At 43.1% G+C, this 20,499-nt stretch overlaps 1 protein-coding gene across 1 annotated transcript in view; it reads right to left on the bottom strand.

Moving 5' to 3' along the window:
- The window catches only part of SMARCC2 (SWI/SNF related, matrix associated, actin dependent regulator of chromatin subfamily c member 2), a 2,789,858-nt gene that overhangs the window by 1,506,250 nt on the left and 1,263,109 nt on the right, over positions 1–20,499 (bottom strand). The window contains exon 14 of the mRNA XM_044083737.1: positions 8,157–8,287. Coding sequence (XP_043939672.1) covers positions 8,157–8,287 — 131 coding nt within the window. The remainder of the gene's footprint in view (positions 1–8,156; positions 8,288–20,499) is intronic.

Raw genomic sequence — 20,499 nt, 5'->3', positions numbered from 1 at the left:
TTCCTCTTTTCCTCTTACTTAGCAGCTTCATTCTTAGCATCCTTTTTCCCAATATACCCAGCATCCCTCCTCAGCACATGTCCAAACCAATGCAATCTCGCCTCTCTGGCTTTGTCTCCAAACCGTCCAACCTGGGCTGACCCTCTAATATACTTATTCCTAATCCTGTCTACCCTTGTCACACCCAGTGCAAATCTTAACATCTTTAACACTGCCACATCCAGCTCTGACTCCTGCCTTTTTGTCAATGCCACTGTCTCCAACCCATATAACATAGCTGGTCTCACTACCCTCTTGTAGACCTTCCCTTTCACTCTTACTGGTACTCATCTGTCACAAATCACTCCTGACACTCTTCTCCACCCACTCCACCCTGCCTGTACTCTCTTCTTCACCTCTCTTCCATACTCGCCATTACTCTGAACTGTTGATCCCAAGTATTTAAACTCATCCACCTTCGCCAACTCTACTCCCTGCATCCTCACCATTCCTCTATCCTCCCTCTCATTCACACACATATATTCTGTCTTAGTCCTGCTGACCTTCACTCCTCTCCTCTCCTCTCTAGAGCATACCTCCACCTCTCCAGGGTCTTCTCAACCTGTTCCCTACTCTCACTACATATCACAATGTCATCTGCAACAAACATCATAATCCACGGGGACTCCTGAATGTTCTCGTCTGTCAACCTGCCCATCACCAATATATATATATATATATATATATATATATGTGTGTGTGTGTGTGTGTGTGTGTGTGTGTGTGTATGTACAAATAATTGCAGAAAAACATGTGTGTGTGTGTGTGTGTGTGTGTGTGTGTGTGTGTGTGTGTGTGTGTGTGTGTGTGTACAAATAATTGCAGAAAAACATGAATCCCTCCCAGGGAGATTCCGATACCACACACTCCTCAAAATCTCAATCAGAAATCTGAGGAGAAAAACCTACATTTATCCTCTAACATTCCCCTACAAGTTCAAAATCTTCAAACTCTTCAAGGAAAGTGGAATCCATTTTTCTTTTAATAGAAACCACCTTATGAGAAGGGTCAATAGCCTGTACAAGACCCTGAGGCAAGCCCAATAAATTACTCATGTCCAGAAAACTGGCACAGTAAAGTTAAATATTTAGCTTTCTATCCACAGGAAAGTTGGGCAAACAGATCTAGTATTTCCTGCCACAGCTTTCCCAGGGATGTGCACAACATGCTGGCTAAGCAAGGTCACATTCCCTGCCCTTTCTCCTATCTCTGACAAAAGTGTCTCTTTCTTGCCCACTGAGGATACCCAAAAGCTGTCGAGGATGTGGCTAACTCCCAGTCTATAGTGGCTGTACTATGGAGAACACCAAAGGGATCAGAGAAAAATGATGATGGGTCCAAGAAACCAACTTTGGCCAGAACATATTCACCCACTTGCACCTGTGGCAAATTATTAGCCTGCTATGATGGCAAAGGTTTATTTATTTATTTAACTTTTTCTTTTTGTAGCTGGAGGAAGGTCTAACTGAAGGACTAGTAGTTAGTCCCATGGTCAAGCCAAAAATGGTGCTTAATTTCAGGGAAGCTTAGCATCAATACTCGGTAAAACAGGAAAGTCTGAAAAAAGTCACTTTCTCCTTACAAAACACAGTAAAAAGTACTAAAAACAGTTTCATCAGCCACAAAAAGTAATATAAAAAGAAGTGATGTACTTACCATAATGTTCCATGTGAGTTGATCATCTCACCTTCATTCTTACAGATGGGTTCGGACCGAGTTGGCCTGCTACAAAGCTCGAGGTCTTCAGATAGCTTGAGGCCAAGTCGCTATCCCATGATACAATTAGAGTTACCTCAGATCTTGTTTGCTGAGTATAATAATACCATGTGTTATTCTTTCACTCTATAAGAGAAAGTTATAGAAGGGTTGAGCAACCAGGAAGAATCCAACATCTCAGTCTTCAAAAAACCCGGAGGGGGTAGGAGGGTGGGAAGTAAGAACGAAGGTGAGATGAACAACTCACATGGAATGTTATGGTAAGTACATAACTTCTTTATGTGAAGTTGTTCTATCTCGCCGTTCATTCTTACAGATGGGTAGCATCCGAAGCACCATCTACCTCTGGTGGCTCACAGGAGTATGATTTTCAGGACAGTAGACCCAAAAGAGGCCCTGTCAACATTGTAATGAGTGATAAAGGTATGAGGTCTTGACCATGTGGCTGCTGCACAAATGTTATCTATAGGAAGTCTGGGAGAAAAAGCAGAGGATGTAGACACTGCTCTGGTAGAATGAGCCTTAATTTTTTATTGTAAGGGCATATTACCAGCTGAATAAGCAAATGTGATACAATCGGATAACCATTTAGACAGAGTTGTTTTGGCTACTGGCATACCTTTTCTGGAATCTGAAAAGGAAACAAAAAACTGTTGTCTTTTGTTCTATTCAAGTAAAATCTGAGCTGTCTATGAACATCAAGTTTGTGCAGCATATATTCTAAGTTGTTGGAGTGATTGGGGAGGAATACTGGCAAATCAATCATTTGATTAAGGTTAGCTTCAGTACAGACTTTAGGCAAAAAGGAGGGCTTAGTTCGTAGTGAGATTCTGTCAGCATGGAAAATCAAATAAGGAGGTTTAATGGACAAGGCTTGAAGCTCCGACACTTTGTGGGCAGAAGTGATAGCTACTAAAAAGATAGTCTTCCATGACAAATGTTTCAAATCAAATGAGGAAGCTGGTTTGAATGGAGGGAGAATAATGTGAGAAAGCATAAAATTTAGATCTCATGGGGTATACAGAGATTTCACAGGTGGTCTGAGATTAAAGGTCCCTTTCAGAAAGGCTTTGGACAGTTTGTGTGATATATTATTTATGTTCAATCCTTCAAATCTAAGATGAAGATTAGAGATAACAGCAAGTTGAACATGAACTGTTGTTGCTGCAGCTCCTTTGTTGAAAATCATGGTCAAGAACTCTAGTATAGAGGCCATAGGGGCTAGGTCGGGATCAATGTTGTTTTGAGAGGCCCATATATAAAATGTTTTCCATTTGCTAAAGTATAGCTTCTTCGTAGAGGATTTATGAGAGGATATTCAAATTTGCTTCATCTCATTAGAAAGGTTATGTTACCAGGTTATGATGGTAATTGGTGCAGCCAATCTGTCAGCTTCAGGGATTAAAGAGAGGGATGAAGTTCTGCCAATGAGTGCATCAGAAGATTTGGAACTGGGTCCAGAATCCAGGGGTCCTCCAACTGATGAAGTCGAAGGAAGGGGCACCAAATCTGATGAGGCCAATGAGGGGCTATTAGAATGATGGTCCTTCCCAGGGCTTTTTCTTTCTGTAGTACTTTGGATATCAACGCGATTGGTGGGAATGCATAGAGAAGACCCAGAGGCCAATCGTGTACGAGTGCTTCCCTTGGGGCTTCTCCTGGAGGGGGAATCAGGGCAAAGTAGCTTCTGCATTTGGTGTTCATGTGGTTGGCGAAAAGATGGCAGCAAGGCTGGCCCCACCTGCGGAATATCCTGTCCGCTATTTCTTTCTTGAGGGACCACTCGTGGGGCAATAAAATTGCTCTGCTCAGCTTGTCTACTATTACGTTGGATTTCCCCAGGATGTGCGTTGCTAATGGAAAGCGCTGGGTGGATACAGCCCACTGTCATACTCTTAGGGCCCCGCGACAAAGGGGGTAGGACCTGGTTCCTCCTTGTTTGTTCAAGTACCAGACCACTGACATGTTGTCAGTCTGAATTGCAATTGTTCCCAGAGGAAGAGAGTCCTGGAAGTACTGTAACGCTAAAAGTACTGCTCTCATCTCTAGGACATTGATATGCAGATGTGTCTCTTGATCGGTCCATGTGCCTCAGGCTGTTCTTCCCTGAAAATGTCCCCCTCCCCATCAGGGAAGCGTCCGTTGTCACTGTGGCCGTTGGTAAAGGTAGAACAAAAGGATGACCTATCGTGACATGAAGAAAGGTTAACCACCACTGAAGATCCTTTTTGCATGTGTTTGTGATCATTATAAGATGAGACATTGGGAGCTCTTGGTAAGACCATTCAGTGAACAACAGTCATTGAAGAATCTGCATGTGCATGCGACTTAACGTTATGGCTAATATTACAACTGCCATCATGCCTAACAATTTTAGTACTTCTGATGCTGGAGCCTTGTTTTTGGATATGATATTGCAGACTTGCTGACTGAGTAGCAAGACTCTTTCTGCTGGAAATCTCAGAGTGGTGGTGGTGGTGTCCAATTCTGCTCCAATAAAAACGGTATGTTGCGATGGCGACAAAGCAGATTTTCCTGAGTTTACTGTAATGCGCAGCTGATTGCAGAGTGAGGAGCCAATCGTCTAGGTATGGAAACACCTGGAATCCTAAATGTCTCAAGTGAGCCATGACCACTGCCATACATTTGGTGAACACTCTGGGGGCTGTAGTGAGACCAAAGGGCAGGGCTCAAAACTGGTAATGATTGGCTCCTATCTAGAAGTGCAGATGATCCCTGGATGGTCTGGACATTTTTATGTGATAGTATGCATCCTGAAGATCTATCGAGCACATCCAATTGTCTTTCCCTAAAAAGGGAAGTATCGACTGAAGCGTGACCATCTGAAACTTCTCTTTCTTGACAGATCTGTTTAGTCTGCTGAGGTCCAATATAGGTCTCCAGTCCCCTGTCTTTTTTGGAACTAAAAAGAATCTTGAGTAAGTTCTGGATCCTATCTGGTCTGCTGGGACTGGTTGAATGACTCTTTTTGTTAGCAACGATCGGACCTCTATTGCTGCCTGTTCCCTGTAACTGGGTGGAATGTCTGGGATTTTTCTTGTCAGTGGAGGGGGGTGGCGAAAGGAATGAAATATCGTCTGAAAATGATACTTTGTACCCAGTTGTCATTTGTTATTTTGAGCCAGGCATCTGGATACAAAGATAAACGACCCCCAACTGCCTCCAGAGTAGGACAGTCGGGCCTCCTTTCAGGAGTACTGGTAGGGCTTCCCAAAGAACTGATCGCTGTTGCCCTGGTTTTGCGGACCCCCCTCTGCCACAAAGGCGGCGTCTTCCATTATTGCCCCCCCCTGCCCCTGGAGGGGGAATCACCATGTATGTCCTGAAAGGCTCCTTGGGATTTGTGGAACCACATCTTTCCTCCCCTTTGACCCAAGGGTAGGGTCTGGTAAGGGTGGAAAAACAGACTCTGATGACACAGTCTTTCCTTCCTGCTCACAAGTCGTCAAAGTTTAATTACCTTTGGGCCCAAAAAGGGATGAGCCATCAAAATGGGTATTTACAAAGGATGACTTAAAGGGCTCCACAAAGGAAAACAAGGGCATCAAGGAGTGTCTCCTAAGAGCAATTCCAGTACCCGCTGCCCTGCTCCCTCCATCAACTGCATATGAAATGAGGCGCATGGACGAGTTTACTATGGAGCTGAAGGTAGCAAGCTGGGAGGCAACTTTATGTGAGGTTCCTGCAGCTACTGCACCCTGAAGAGTACCTCCAAGCTCTTTAAGGAGATCTCTTTGCAGTCTAGTAAAATGGGTTAGACAGCTGAGCGAACGCAGTACAAAAGTTGCTAAACTGTAAGTGTGCTTCCCATATCTATCCATGATCCTAGAATCTCTGTTAGGAGGATGGAAAGAAGAGGAAGTTTCTGAAATTTCCTTTTTGGTGGCTGCCACCACCACCATGGCATCAACTGACACACTCTTAGTAAGAAAAGATTTGTCCTGGGGGGGGCAGAAATAAATTTATTAGGTCTCCTGGGGACAGGCTCCATGTTGTCCGGAGACTCCCACGCCCTTCATGAGACCAGCTGCATGAGCTCATCGAAGGGCGGAGACACCCAAGAGGTGGAAGGCTGAGACCTGAAAGCCTTCAGGAGAACCGACTTGTCTTCAGTAGGGTTGGTGGACTGCCAGTCACCCCTCTGCCTAAGGATTTCTAATATCTCTCAAATGAGATATCCTCAGAGGGAGACCATGGGGACCCCTCCGATTCATCCAAGTCGGTATCGGATGTGAGGGACTCCTGTGGGGAGTCTAAATGCTTCCTCTTACAGATTCTCTTCCTGGGAACTCATCAGTGAAGGCTTCTGGTGAGGTCTTGAAAGAGCAGGGGCCACCCAATGGGGCTTCCTGAGGCTCTGGGTCTCTACGCTTAGCAAGGATCTGTGAAGCAGAAGCAAACACAGGCGCTTTTGGGGAGGATGTAGCTGGACCTGAAGTCGAAGATGTCTTAGGAGACATAACTCTCCTCATGGCTTCAAAGGCACCCCTGCTCTGATGAGAAGGGACCGATGGCTCCGAAGAAACCATTGATACCCCCCAGCACCCGGACAGTGGGCTCTGAGCCAGAGGTGGGAGCCAAGCTCATCCAAGCTGAAGCCCCGAGAGGCAGAGTCAGAACCGACAGGTCGGTCCGACTATCATCCCTGTGCCCGACAAGAGAGTGTCGGCTCCTAGATTCCTCAATCAGCACCGAGGATGTCAGAGAAAACTTAGCCAAAGACACTGGAGCAGGCGTTGGCTCCAAAGGCTCAACGATCATCAAGTCTGACTCCTCCGGCTCTGAAGGACTGGTATGGCTTGGAGGAGGAAGAGTAGTAGATGGTAAAAGGGTCTTCGGTTCCAAAGCCATTTGGGTCAGAGCCGATAAGAATTTAGCAAAGGCTGGTGCCTGTAAAAGCTTCTGCACCACACGATCCACATCCAAATTGGAAAGGCTAATCGAAGACCGAGATGAATAGATAGAAGGAGGTACAGATTGCAGGAGTGGAGACTTAGGCATTTCAGATACCGGTTCCAAAACCAGGGACTGGCTCCGAAAGGACAAGATGGTCGGCTCCGAAGTCTGTGGAACTGACGTTGAAGATTTTTTTGATTTCTTTACCTCAGAAGTAGAAGTCTTAGAAGACTTTGAGGATTTACTGAACCTTTCCTGGTCGCCAAAGCTTCTTGAAATGAAGGTTTAAGTAAACCTATGTCTATCAACTTTCTCTTTCTCTTCTGGAGAATCATAGAAGAGAAAGAATGACAGATGGAACAGCTTTCCTGGAGATGTAATGCTCCCAAACAATAAACACAATTTACATGACTGTCAGTCACAGACATTTTCTGCCCACATTTGGGACATTTCTTAAACCCTGATTTAGGGCGTTTATCTTTGTCTTGGTCAGCCATACTGTAACACACAATATGAATAGGGTGCTGTAAAAACTAGACACACCCAAACAAGAAATAACAATAAACTATTTATCTAAACTCTATCAAAGCTGTGACAGAAAGTCACTATTCAAAACTCTAAACAGTAATATATTAAAGCTGTGACAGAAATTCTTGTGTATTCTAAACACACAATTCAAAATTCTAAAGGCTACATTCAAAACTGTGACAGAAAAGTCACTATTCTAAGCACACAATACAATCTAAGAACTATTAAAGATTTAACAAGACCTAAATAAAAAGAGGCCAAAGAGCTAATTATTAATAAAGAAAAAAAGGCACACTAAGGGAAGGGGAACTACACAATAAGCTATTCTAAATATCTAAAGATAAATGTCAAAGAATTGTTATGAATATTATAATATATTTGAAAAAAAAGTTTTTACTGGCCCGAGCTAGCGAGAAACTCCGATTTATTGCAGCGGCAAACTTGATCTGGGGTAACTCTAGGTGCATCATGGGATAGGGTCTTGGCCTCAAGCTATCTGAAGACCTCGAGCTGTGTAGTAGGCTGACTCAGAGCTGAGGACTGGCACCGAACCCATCTGTAAGAATGAAAGGCGAGATAGAACAGCTTCACATACAAAGTTTCTCCACAGAAAAGTTTTTTAAACAAAAGTGCAGCAGGGTCATATGCATCCATTTGGTATATTAATGTTATCATTTGCAGTTAATATTTCTCTACGTTTTAGTGTCTCACCAGTGCCTGCAGACAACCACATTTTAAGGACACCTATAGCCAGAATTTCATGGGTACACTGCAGCTTTACTGTTACTTGTATTGTTCTTTTTTATGTATTCTTCCACTATGGCCAAAAAAAGACGTATCTGAATTCATCCACCTAGCTGGTTAGCAAAATATGAAATCACCACCTGGTTCTATCTAAAATTTAAAAATTCATAACAAATAATAAATATTCATGAGTACTCTGCAATGTTAATTACCTGTTATAGTCAAACCAAGCAGCATAGCTGGGGATAATGATGTGATGGGTCTGCTCTGTTGCACTCTCCTCATGTGGATCAGGGTTCTTCACCTGTTCTTTGTTTCCAGCTGTGCCTTCTTCTTCCTCCGTCTAATTTGACAACATACAATGTTTAGTACAAACAAGGAAAACAAAAAACATTTGATGAGACAGTGCATTTGAGTAAGTTAATGTACCATAACAGTGGATATTCAATTAGATCACTGTTGAAGTAGCTTTAACTATTGGACATGTCTTGCAAAGGTTGGGACATCCAGTCTACAATGCATTGGGCTCCTACCTCGTGCACAGCACATCTGCCCCTAGCAAGAAAATATGTGCTGGTATAAGAGGGGAATACACACTTGCCAAAAAAACAGAGCTTTCTTGCTCAAAGGGAAGGCTGATGCCTGAAGTTCTACAACAGTTTAGACAAAGCCAGTAAAGATTGTCAAGTCATGTCAAACGAGCATAAATTAAGGTAACCCACCAAGCCGCAACAGTAGGAGAGAAAGAAATACAGGGAAAGTGGGAGTGCTGCAACAGTGAACTATTTGAACATTTGCTGTGATCGTAACTTACACAATCATACTTGTACTATGTTCTTCATTAGATCACTGTTGTAGTACCCATAACTCTATGAGACAATAGCCATAGCTTGATGAATTTGAGCACTGGAATTTGAAAGGATAAAGGATGAAGATGTTGGGCCAGACTGTTCTGAGAATTGTTGGATGGAGAGGCTTCAGAGACTAGAAGGCCTTGGAGTATGGCATTCCTCCTCCATTTCATGAAACGAAATGTAGCTTGTACAGCCTAATAAAGGTGGCATAGAAGACTAACGACCTGCCTCTAAAATAGACGAAACTCAAAAGTAGCTCCAAATTTAGACTTCCAAGATGGCTGCACAATGATCAACAACTTAACTGCAGCTCTCCCATGAGAAAAAATAAACTGAAAGATAAGGGGTACTAATTCTGCCAGTTTTAGTAAAATTCAATTACTGGCTAGTATGTACACTGCCTGGATGCCAGCAAAGAAGAAACCTAGACAGCCTGAAAGAAAATCAACTAGAAATGGTGAAGAGAAAACATTGACTGGGAAGCATCCTGCAGCTGTTCAGCAAAAAACAGTTCAAACTCCAACTTTGGTACAATAAATGGCTTCCAGTAATTTAGAGGAAAAAATCAAATGTGCTTAGAGATGATTAAACAAAATGAAATACTGAAGGGGTATATCAACTGAAATAATAAAAGACTGGGAAAAATTATAGAAGTTTTAAACAGTTATTCAACTGAAATGTTACAACTGCAAAACTTACAGGTCAAAATGAAGAAAAGACTGGCTGAGTTTGAGACTGCTCAAGAAGAGTCATTTAAAAAAATGGTAGAATTAGAGGACAGAGCACACACAGAAATCATGAGTTTTTTTGTGTACAAGAGAAAAGTACAGTTTTGTACCTACCATAAATGTAGATGTTCGAGGATTCCATTGCTGCAGTCCTGACTATTGGAGTCGAGGCGCATTAGACTGCCAGGGTACTAATGCGCATGACCGACGTCATATCCTCAGTCTTTTCTTGCCCCAGATGTCAGAAGACCCAAAAGGACAAGTCCCAAAAGAACCTGCACCAAAAACATGTACAATATATACAACAATATATATACAAAAATATAAGCATGTGAACTCACCTACACAACCACCCCTAAATACAGAGGGGAGGAGGAGGAATGGAATCCTAACATCTACATTTATGGTAGGTACAAAACTGTACTATGTTCTTCGTCTTCCATTGCTGCAGTCCTGACTATTGGGTAGAATCCCAAAGCAGAGGTAAGGGAGGCTGGCAAATTATAAAGTAGTAGGAGCTGACAACATGCCTTGTAAAACAGCTGTGGCAAAACCAGCCCTAGACTTAGAGTAGATAGGAAGGTGATAATGCCTAGAGAAAGTATGCACTGAACTCCAAGTAGCTGCTTCCAAAATATCCTTAGTTGCCTGTTGAAGTGGGCCCTAGTGGAATGAGGCCTAATCCCAGCTGGAATCTCCTTGCCATGATGGGAATAACAAATGCAATGCAAAGCCAATCCACCTAGAAATAGTTTGTTTAGACACAGGCTTGCCCTGAGAACTCAAAGCAAAAGAAACAAACAACTGCTGAGACTGCGAAAATCCTTAGTCCTGCTTAAATAATAACGCAATTGCCTGTACATCTAAAGTGTGCAAAATCTTTCCCCTTTATTTTGAGGATCTGCAAAAAAATGAATAGTTTGGTTTAAAGCCACTAGAAACCACCTTAGGCATAAAGAAGGATTAGTACGTAATGATACTCAAAGGCTCTACTGCCATAAGGGCCTGCAACTCAGACACCCTTCTTGCAGAAGTAATAGCCAACAGAAAAGCAGTCTTCCATGACAAATATTTCAATTCAGCAGTAGCTGCAGGCTCAAAAGGTTGTAGAGTAAGTTTTTTCAACACAAAATTGAGATCCCAAGCAGGAGTAGGAGCTCTACGTGGTCTTATATTCTTGCCCCTCTAAGAAACTGCTTGAACAAAGGATCACGAAAACAAAGGTGGGTCACAATCATAGTGAGCTGAAATTGCTGCAGCATGAATCTTTATGGAAGAGAAGGACAAACCTTTCAATAATTCAGTAAGATATTGAAGAGCCACACTCAAATTAGGCTCAGAAATCTCCAAATTCTGTGCTGTACTCCAAAATAAAAATCTCTTCCATTTTTCCGCATACACTTTCCTTGTACTAGGTCTTCTAGCTTCCATAATCACATTTAAAACTTGTCGAGGAAGTTGAGACCTGCTGTGTTTCAACACAGAATATGCCAAGCTGTTAGATGAAGAGAGTGTAGCTTGACATTGAGCAGATGACCCCTTCTGAGATAACAGATGAGGAATCAGAGGTAAAGGCCATGGAGGCTTCTTTACCAGACTAGTAGAGGGTACCAGTGTTGCCGAGGCCAGTCTGAGCTATCAAAATCATCCTTGGCCTGTCTTGTCTGACCTTTAACAGTACTAGAGGTGGAAAGGCATACACATGAAGGTTTTTCCAACTGAAAGACAGAGCATCCACTTTCCAAGCCATGTGATGAAACCCAACAGATCTATGTCTGGAGTCCCCATGACACTGTCAGTTTCTGAAATACATGAAGATCCAGTTTCCAGTGGGGATCCATGATTTGTCTGAACACATCTGCTAAGGAGTTCTGTGCTCCTGGCAGAAACCTTGCCTGAAGAGTTAGTTGCAAGCTTAGCGCAGTCTCCCATAAAATCATTGCTTGCCTGCATAGAGGATAAGAATGTGTTCCCCCTGCTTGTTGATGTACCACATGACAGTTGTGTTGTCTGTTAGAATCAACACCTGCCCTGGAAGAAGTAACTCCTTGAAAGCCATTAATGCAAACTGGACTGCTAACATCTCCTTCATGTTGATATGTAGATGCTGTAGTCTGGCAGGCCACTTGTCTTGTATCCACTTTCCATTTAGATGAGCTCCCAATATCCGAGGCATCTGTCGTTAGAATCTGACTTGCCTCTGGCCGGGTCACAGAGAGTCCCTTGTTTAGGTGACATTCCTGAGCCCACCACAAAATTCCTTTTGAATGCAAGGTAGTATTTGAATGACAGTGTCCAAATCCTGGCAGTGCTGTGTCCATACATTTTGAGATACCATTGTAGCTTCCTCATATGCAGTTTGGCATTGGGAAGCACCAGAATACAAGATGCCATGAACCCTAATGCTTGAAGGACTGTCCTTACAGTCAGCACGGACTGATGAGATAGTTGATGGAAGTAAAGTGACAGACTCTTTTTGTCCGGGGTAAAAGGCCATCTGGGCTGCTGTATTCAGTCTTACACCCAGAAAGCACATGTCTTGAGAGGGTACTAGACTGGACTTCACAGAATACCCTAGGCATCTTAGCACTGCTATAACATATTCCAGATGCTGTAGAAGGTCTTCCTTTTCTCGAGCCAGAATCAGGCAGTCACCCAAGTAAGGATATATTTCAATGCCTTGAAGCCTGAACTAAGCTACCCCTGAAGCCAGAACCTTCGTGAATACTCAGTAGATAAGCCAAAGGGCAATGCAGAGAACTGATAATGAGAATTTCCAGCCCGCAGATACTTTCTGCAACTTAGCCTTATAGGCACATGAAGGTAAGCTTCCTTGAGATCTAAAGTTACCATCCAGTGATCTTTGCCCAGCAGAGGTAAAAGCTGTTGTAACGTCAACATCTTGAACTTGGGAATGTCCAAATACGTGTTGAGGAGAGATAAATCCAAAATTGGTCTCCACGTGTTCCCCTTCTTTGGTACAAGGAACAGGCGAGAATAAAATCCTAGGCCTCTCTGACACAGGGACTGGCTGAATGGCCCCTATGTGAAGTAACTGTAAAACTTGCTTGTGAGCCTCTTTTCTTTGTTGAGGAGGAACGTCTGGCATGCCTTTGAAAGGGGGCATTGTATGGAAATAAAATCTGTAACCGTGGTGAATGATATCCAACACCCATTTGTCTTGAGTAATTAAATCCCAATTTTCTTTGAAAAGAGACAGTCTTCAAAGGAGCTGCCAGGCGAGAATCTGCTGGCAGCTGAAGAAACAGGTCATTGGGTCTGTTTAAAAGGACTGACCCCTGCCCTCACCAGAAGTCTGAGCAGGTGAACTCCTGTTCTAGGCCTAAAAGAACTTTGAGCCCTGGTCTAGACCTACCCCTAGACTGAGAATCATAAGCAGGATATGTCCACCCCTTAGCAGGCCAATTTCTACTAAACTTGTGGCTGCACCTGCAAAAATCTTTAACAGTTTGCATAGACTTAGCTTTGTCCTCCATTTTCTTTAAAACAGCTTCCACAGGCGAACCAAACAACACATCAGACTGTAAAGGAGCATCCAAAATCCTTGTCTTAACATGCTCAGCTAAATTCTGATCCTTCAACCAGGCATGCGAAGAACAGCGCTGGTAGCAGCCACCCTCGAGGAGGCCTCTACAGCATCAAAACCACATTGCAAAGAATGCTTACCCACTTGTTCGGACACATGAACCAAATCCAGCAACTCTTTACACTCAATACCTTCCGCCAAAGCATCCACCTTAGATTTCAATTGTGAAAGAAGGTAATTCTGATATTTTAACATGTGAAACTGACAATTCAAAGCTCTCATGGCTAGAGTGGAAGAAGTATACACTTTCTTTCCCCACCTATCCAAAGCCCTCGCCTCTTTATCAGTGGGGACAGGATTTTTAACCACAGAAGCTTTTACACCCCTGGGAAATAGTTTCTGGGTCCGCCCTAGGACTCTTAAACAAATATTTATGAGCTTCGGGCACCCTATAATACCTATCAGGCTTAACAGGAGCAGGAGGCAAAGAGTCAGGGTTCAGGGAAGCCTCTGCAAAAACATCTTCCACCACATTCAACACAGGAGGAATAGCTAAAGGCCTATGCTGGGGTAAAAACAAGAACTCCCTAAGCCTTTTCCTGGAGTCAGAGTAATCCTGGCCTTCCCATTTAAAGTGCTCCCTCATGGAATGCAAAGTCTCTGAAAATGAGAAATCCTCAGGTGGAGACGCTGTAGGAGTGGAATCATCCACATCAGAATCAGAATAGGTAGGATACTCCTGTAAATCTTCCACAGAAGATTCTGAAGCCTCAGAACACTGTTCAAAACTCTCAAACTCAGATTCCACCCTAGGCCTCTTATCAGGCGGGGCATAGAACCCCTAATCATAGTAATCAAATCTTCTGCCATCTTAAGCATATGTTTTTAGGTACAGAACCTGAAATGGTAGGAGAAGCCCCACTGAAGCTGAAGTAGGCCTACCTCTCATAGAAGTTTTGGCAACAGAAGGAGGCCCTAACTACCTTGGGAAGAGAGGGAAGAACAGTCACCTGAGAAGCCCCTCAGCCTGGCCTACCTCCTGAGAAGGCACATCCTGTAAGAGTATAGTTTCTGCCTGGGACTCCATGGAAACTCCTGGCAAAACCTCCGCTCCACTGAGTTTTCCAAAGAACCGGCGTCCAGGACTGCGGTTCCTCAACCCTAGGCTTCACTGTTTTATCCTTGCGCTTCTTGAGAAGCGGGCGGAGCATCCACGGCATTTTTTAAATGCAACGCTTCCCAAACACTAACCTGGCACAGTCTAACCTCCTCTTAATAGTGCGTTTGTTAAACCTAGCACAAGAGCGGCAACCAACAACGCCGTGCTCAGGCCCTAAACAAGGTATACACAAGGTATGATAATCCCTATGAGGTATCTGTTTCCACAAGAAATACAGTTATTCACTTTTTCTGACATCCGTAAAAATACTGAGGCAAGAAAAACCAAAATGTTCTGCAACGGGTACTTAGCCAACTCTGTTCGGTCTGAAACTCCGGTTTCGAAATATTTCAGTACGCCAACCTGCACTCGCAAAACTGCTTCTGCATCGGACCATGCGGCAAAAAAGACTGAGGATATGACGGTCATGCGATTAGTACCCTGACGCTGACGGCAGTCTAATGCGCCCTGACCGACGTCAGCCTTATACTCTGGTATTCGGGCCGACTGGGACGCGGACTATACCCAATAGTCAGGACTGCAGCAATGGAAGACGAAGAACATCTGGAAAGAGCAAACCACTAATTTTATGACAGCACAAATATGGTACTCCACAGCAGGATTTGCTAATTGAAAAGGCACCTCATGTGTATGCTCCAAACCTGTCCATAAGAAAGCAGCTAAAACTTGTATTAGTAAAGATGCAGTCATACCAGCAGAAAGAGTTGATTCTGACAACTGTGGCAGAAGGGGAAATTATTAAAAATTTGAGAAAGTCAAGTGTTTGTGGAAAATGATTATTCACTGTACACCAGGCAGAAGAGAAGTACATTTATCGCAGCAACCAGGGAATGTAGAGAGGCAGGTGTGAGATTCAAGCTGCTGTCTTCAGAATATTTTTTTCCTGGTGAATTCAAGTCATGTTTTTATACAGGCCAGGCTAAGAAGGAAATGCAAAGGCTTATCCAACAAAAAGTGAGACATCAAATAGAAGGGGGTTCTGCTTTCCATTCTTCTGATAACAAAACTCATAAGAGAGACTTTGCCAGTGAAACATTTTTCAATGGTCCAAAGGAAAAAGCTTGAAAGAGAGAAAAAATAAAAGCGCAGTAGTTGACTAGAAGGATCAAAAATACCATGGACTCGCACCACAGTCTGGGGTTGGGAGATGCAGATGAACAGAAAGACCAGCAACATTAAAATGAGTGAATAAATGTGAGGTAATAAAGCATCAATTACATTTGCAAAATATGGATTTACAAGAAAAAGTAGCTCTTATTTGTATAAAACATTTCAGGATATGAATTGTATGCTGTACAGTAAAGCACTTTCAGTGATTGTTATATGTGATAAAAATACTAAAGTAAACAAGTACTTTTTTCTTTTTTTACTTTTAAGAAATGTAGGCATTACACTGTAAAAAGAGAAGAAAGAATGGACAAAAGCATGTTCAAGTTAATATGTTGAAATCATGGGCTGTTGGGATAACATGTCAAAGTGCACTGATTATAGTATATATAGAGTTGAGATGTTTCTCTTACATTTGCATAGGTGAATGTGTGGATCAATGTCCTTGGCTTGATCTAATAACACATTTCTTGTGTAAGCATGTGTGCTATAAAAATAAAAGAACACACTGAATGTAATGAAGTTTTCCTTTAGCAAAAAAATATTCATTGTGAGTTGATAAGTCTGTAGTTGAAATCAGCTGTACATTCTATTCTTATGTTTCCATGGAGGCTAAAACTCTCAAGAGCTTTGGCCATTGTTTGCTGAGCAAAATGTAAAATTAAAAGGTACAAGGGGCAAGCAGCTTAGTAAAAAGTAAAGTTTGAAATTAATGGAAGTAAATCAAAGACAGCAGCTTTGCTTGCATCTAAATATCTTAATGCATTTACTAGACAAGTGTATAATTTAGTTTCATTTAAAGACAGCCAGTGCACCTTTTCCTAAGGCTAAAAAGTACAGTTATGTACACTTACCATAAATATAGATGTTCGAGTGTATTCACTTTTGCAGTCATTACATTTGGGTAATCCTGCTGGCAGGTTTACCTCAGCCGGCCTGAATTCCAAAGTCTTGGGTCCTGAGTCGGCTGCTGTCACCCCTTCCCTGATGTCAGGTTGTCAGGGGTATAAAAGAAGCTGCCAACGCCATTTTCTTTAGTTTTTCTTGCCCCAGATGTCAGGTGCCCCCCAAAAGGGTAGCCAAAATTTATATATGTATAAAGACATGCACCAATATAAAATTTACATTCATCTACAAGCAAATACAATACATAGGTTGTATAAATCAGAGAAGGAAAGATAGGTTCCATCAGAAGAGAAGGGGGATGGTGGGTGGGTAACCTGGACTGCAACATTGAATACACTCGAACATCTACATTTATGGTAAGTGTACACAACTGTACAATGTTCTTCATGTTTCACTGTTGCAGTCATTACATTTGGGTAGAGTCCCAAAGCTAAGGTTGGGAGGCTGGAGCTAAACAGAATTAGGAGCGGCTATGAGGCAAGCCTGTCCTGGATTTAGAGTAGAACAGCAGATGATAGTGCTTTATAAAGGTGTGCACTGAACTCCAAGTAGCAGCCTCTAAAATGTCCTTGGTAGGTACTCCCCTGAGAAAGGCTGCTGAAGTGGCTGCAGCTCTGGTTGAGTGTGGCCTAATGCCCTTAGGTACTAGCTTGCCATGGTGTACATAGCAGAAATGAATGCAGTGGCCTATCCACTTTGAAATAGTCTGCTTTGAGACAGCCTTTCCTTGTGAACCTGCAGCATATGTCACTGGTAATTGCTCTGTATTTCTGAAAACTTTGGTTCTGTCCAAGTAGAATCTAAGCTGTCTGTGTACGTCCAAAGAATGCAGAATTCTCTCCCCCTTGTTCTGTGGATTTGGATAAAAGGTTGGCAGGTGAATAGTTTGGTTGAGAGCCACAATGGACACCACCTTAGGCATAAATGTTGGGTTTGTCCTCAGAGAGATCCTGTCTGGATAAAAAATGATAAAAGGTTCCACCGTCATGAGTGCCTGTAGCTCTGAAACTTGTCTTGCAGAAGTTATTGCTAGGAGCAGAGCTGTTTTCCAAGATAAAAACTTTATATCAGCAGTAGCAGCTGGCTCGAAAGGAGGCAGGGTGAGTTTTTCCAAGACTTAGTTGAGGTCCCATGCAGGCATTGGTGATCTCTTTAGAGGTCTTAAATTTTTGGCTCCTCTGAAGTACTGCTTTAATAAGGGATGAGAAAAGATTAGTGGCTCTACATTGTAATGAGCCGAAATGGCAGAGTCATGAATTTTAATAGATGAAAAAGATAGGCCTTTGTCCAGCATCCCAGTTAAGTATTGCAAAATCTGAGGAATATTTGGCACATTTGTATCAGTTCCTTGTGCCTAGTTCCAAGCACCGAATCTCTTCCATTTTCCAGCATAAGATTTTCTAGTACTAGGCCTTCTGGCTTCCAAAATGACATCCATCACAGCTTTAGTGAGAGGTGTGTTTTGTATGACTACATTATTTGCCATGCTGTCAGGTTTAAAGTTCTGAGTTGGCTCTGCAGGATCTGAGTCTTTTGCTGGGACAGTAGATGAGGTATTTGAGGTATGGTCCAAGCTGGGCATTGAGACAAGCTCCTTAGTATTGGATACCAGTACTAGCGGGACCAGTCTGGGGCAATCAGTATCATCTTTGGCTTCTCCTGCCTGACCGTTAGGAGTACCTTGGGGAGGAGAGGCAGAGGAGGAAATGCATATACTGATAGATTTTTCCAGCTGAAAGATAGGGCGTCCACTTTCCATGCTTGTCTGTGATAAATCCTTGTGCAGAATCGTTTTAGTTGGTAGTTGTGAGGGGAGGCAAATAGATCTAAGTCTGGGCATCCCCATTTCTTTGTTATCATGCTGAAGACTTGTGGATCCAGGTGCCACTCATGGGGATCCATGAGGTTTCTGCTTAGTTCGTCTGCCAGAGTATTTTTCCTTCCTGGCAGGAATTGTGCCTGCAGTTGTACTTGGTAAGTCAATGATGTGTCCCACAAAGTCATTGCTAGTCTGCAAAGGGGGTAAGAATGTGTGCCCCCTGCTTGTTTATATACCACATGACCGTGGTGTTGTCTGTCTTTATCAGTAGTTGTCCTGGATGAAGTAGGTCCTTAAAGGCTGTCAGGGCATTTTGAACTTTTAGCATCTCTTTTTGATTGATATGTAGATGCATTTGGTTTGAGGACCATGTGCCCTGAATGCATCTTCCTGCCATGTGGGCCCCCCAGGCATAATCTGATGCATCCATTGTTAGTGTCTGCCCAGCTGGGGGTAATGTGAATGGCTGTCCCTTGTTTTGGTGACAAGCCTTTGCCCACCATCGAAACTCCTGTTGTAGGCAGGGAATGAGAGTAATCATAGTTTCCAGGCTGTAGCAATGTTGAGTCCAAACACGTTTTAGGTACCATTGAAGTTTCCTCATATGCAGTCTTGCATATGGAATTAGTAGGATGCAGGATGCCACGAAGCCCAAAAACTGCAGAATTTTTCTTGCAGATAACTGGGCCTTTGGTGCCAACATTTTGAAATAGGTAGTCAGTTGCCTTTGTTTGTCCGGCATGAGATAAGCCATCTGGGCAGTTGTATTTAAGCTTGCACCCAGGAATATTATCTCTTGAGTGGGTACTAGTTTTGATTTCTTTTCATTGACTGTGTACGTTAGGCATGTTAGAAGTCTTTTCACAAACGCCAGATGCTGTAGACGAATGTCCTTGTTCTCTGCTTGAATCAGACAGTCATCCAAGTAAGGATATATCTGTATTCCTCTCTGTCTGCAGAATGCAATTACTGGTGCCAAGCACTTTGTAAAGACCCTGGGCGCAGTAGATAAGCCAAAGGGCAGTGCAGAGAATTGGTAATGCACTGAGCCAGCCTTGAATCTGAGGTATCTTCTGCATATTTGTCTGACTGGGACATGCAGGTATGCCTCTTTTAGGTCTAAAGTCACAAGCCAAGCGTTCTTGCCCAGCATGGGCAGAAGCTGCTGAAAAGTCAACATCTTGAATTTTGGTATATCCAGGAATGTGTTCAAAATAGATAGGTCCAGTGTTGGCCTCCAGGCCTTGTCCTTTCTGGGTACCAAGAATAGTCGAGTAAAATCTCTGTCCCTGCTCTTGCTCTGGTACTTGTTGAATGGCCCCCATGTCCATGAGGGATGAGACTTGTTTTTGCGCCTCTGCCCACTGATTTTTTGGCAGACCTGGCCAGCTGTTTGCCTTTGTCAGGGTATGGAACTTGTGGCGTTGTGACACGATATTTAGGACCCACTTGTCCTGGGTTATAATGTGCCAATTTTGAGAAAAAAGTGCTATTTTCCCCCTAAGGGTGCTGCCAGAAGATAAGTGCTTGATGCCAGCAGGAGGAAGTCATTGAGACTGTTTCCTGTATGGTTGTGATTTGTCTTCTCCAACTTTGGAGGTAAAAGCCCCCCATTGCTTTGGGCGGTATGAACCTTGCGTCTGGGATCTGCCTCTAGGGCGTCTGGATCTGCCCCTTTGAGGTCTGCCTGACACAGGAAAGGACCAATTCTTTGTTGGTCAGTGTCTACTAGACCTAGATGGCTGTACTTGTAAAAAAATCTTTGACCGTTTGCATAGATTTAGCTTTGTCCTTCATTTTCTTTAACACCTCTTTTGCCGTAACACCAAACAAAGTATCATGCTGTAAAGGTGCATCTAATAATTTAGCTTTAACATGATCAGGCATATTTTGTTCCTTTAACCAAGCATGCCTCTTAATTACAGAACCTGTGACTGCGGCCCTGCAGGAGGCCTCTAAAGAATCAAAACCACATTGCAAAGTATGGTTTCCAGCTTGTTCAGCTGCATGCAATATATCCTGCATTTCCTTGTTTTCTGCACATTCAGAGTTTAACAACATTTTCTGTTTAAGCAATGCCATGACATGTTGCTGATATTTGAGCATATGAAACTGACAGTTTAAGGCCCTTATAGCCAAGGTAGCAGATGTGTAAACCTTTTTTCCCCATCTATCCAGTGCCCTAGAATCTCTGTCAGAGGGGGTGGGGTTTTTGCAGCGGAAGCCTTAACTCCTTTGAGACCCTGAGAATAGTTTCTGGGTCTGCAGCAGGGTTTTTAAAAAGGAATTTATGAGAGACAGGAACCCTGTAATATCTGTCAGGCTTAACAGGAGCTGGAGGTAAGGAGTCAGGGGTAAGACTAGACTCCGAAAACACATCCTCTACAATGTCTAACACAGGTGGGATGGCTAGT

The sequence above is a fragment of the Protopterus annectens genome, chromosome 9.part0, assembly GCF_019279795.1.
Source record: "Protopterus annectens isolate FY-2018-M chromosome 9.part0, PAN1.0, whole genome shotgun sequence".
Lineage (NCBI taxonomy): Eukaryota > Metazoa > Chordata > Ceratodontiformes > Protopteridae > Protopterus > Protopterus annectens.
This window is presented reverse-complemented; position numbering and strand designations above follow the sequence as displayed.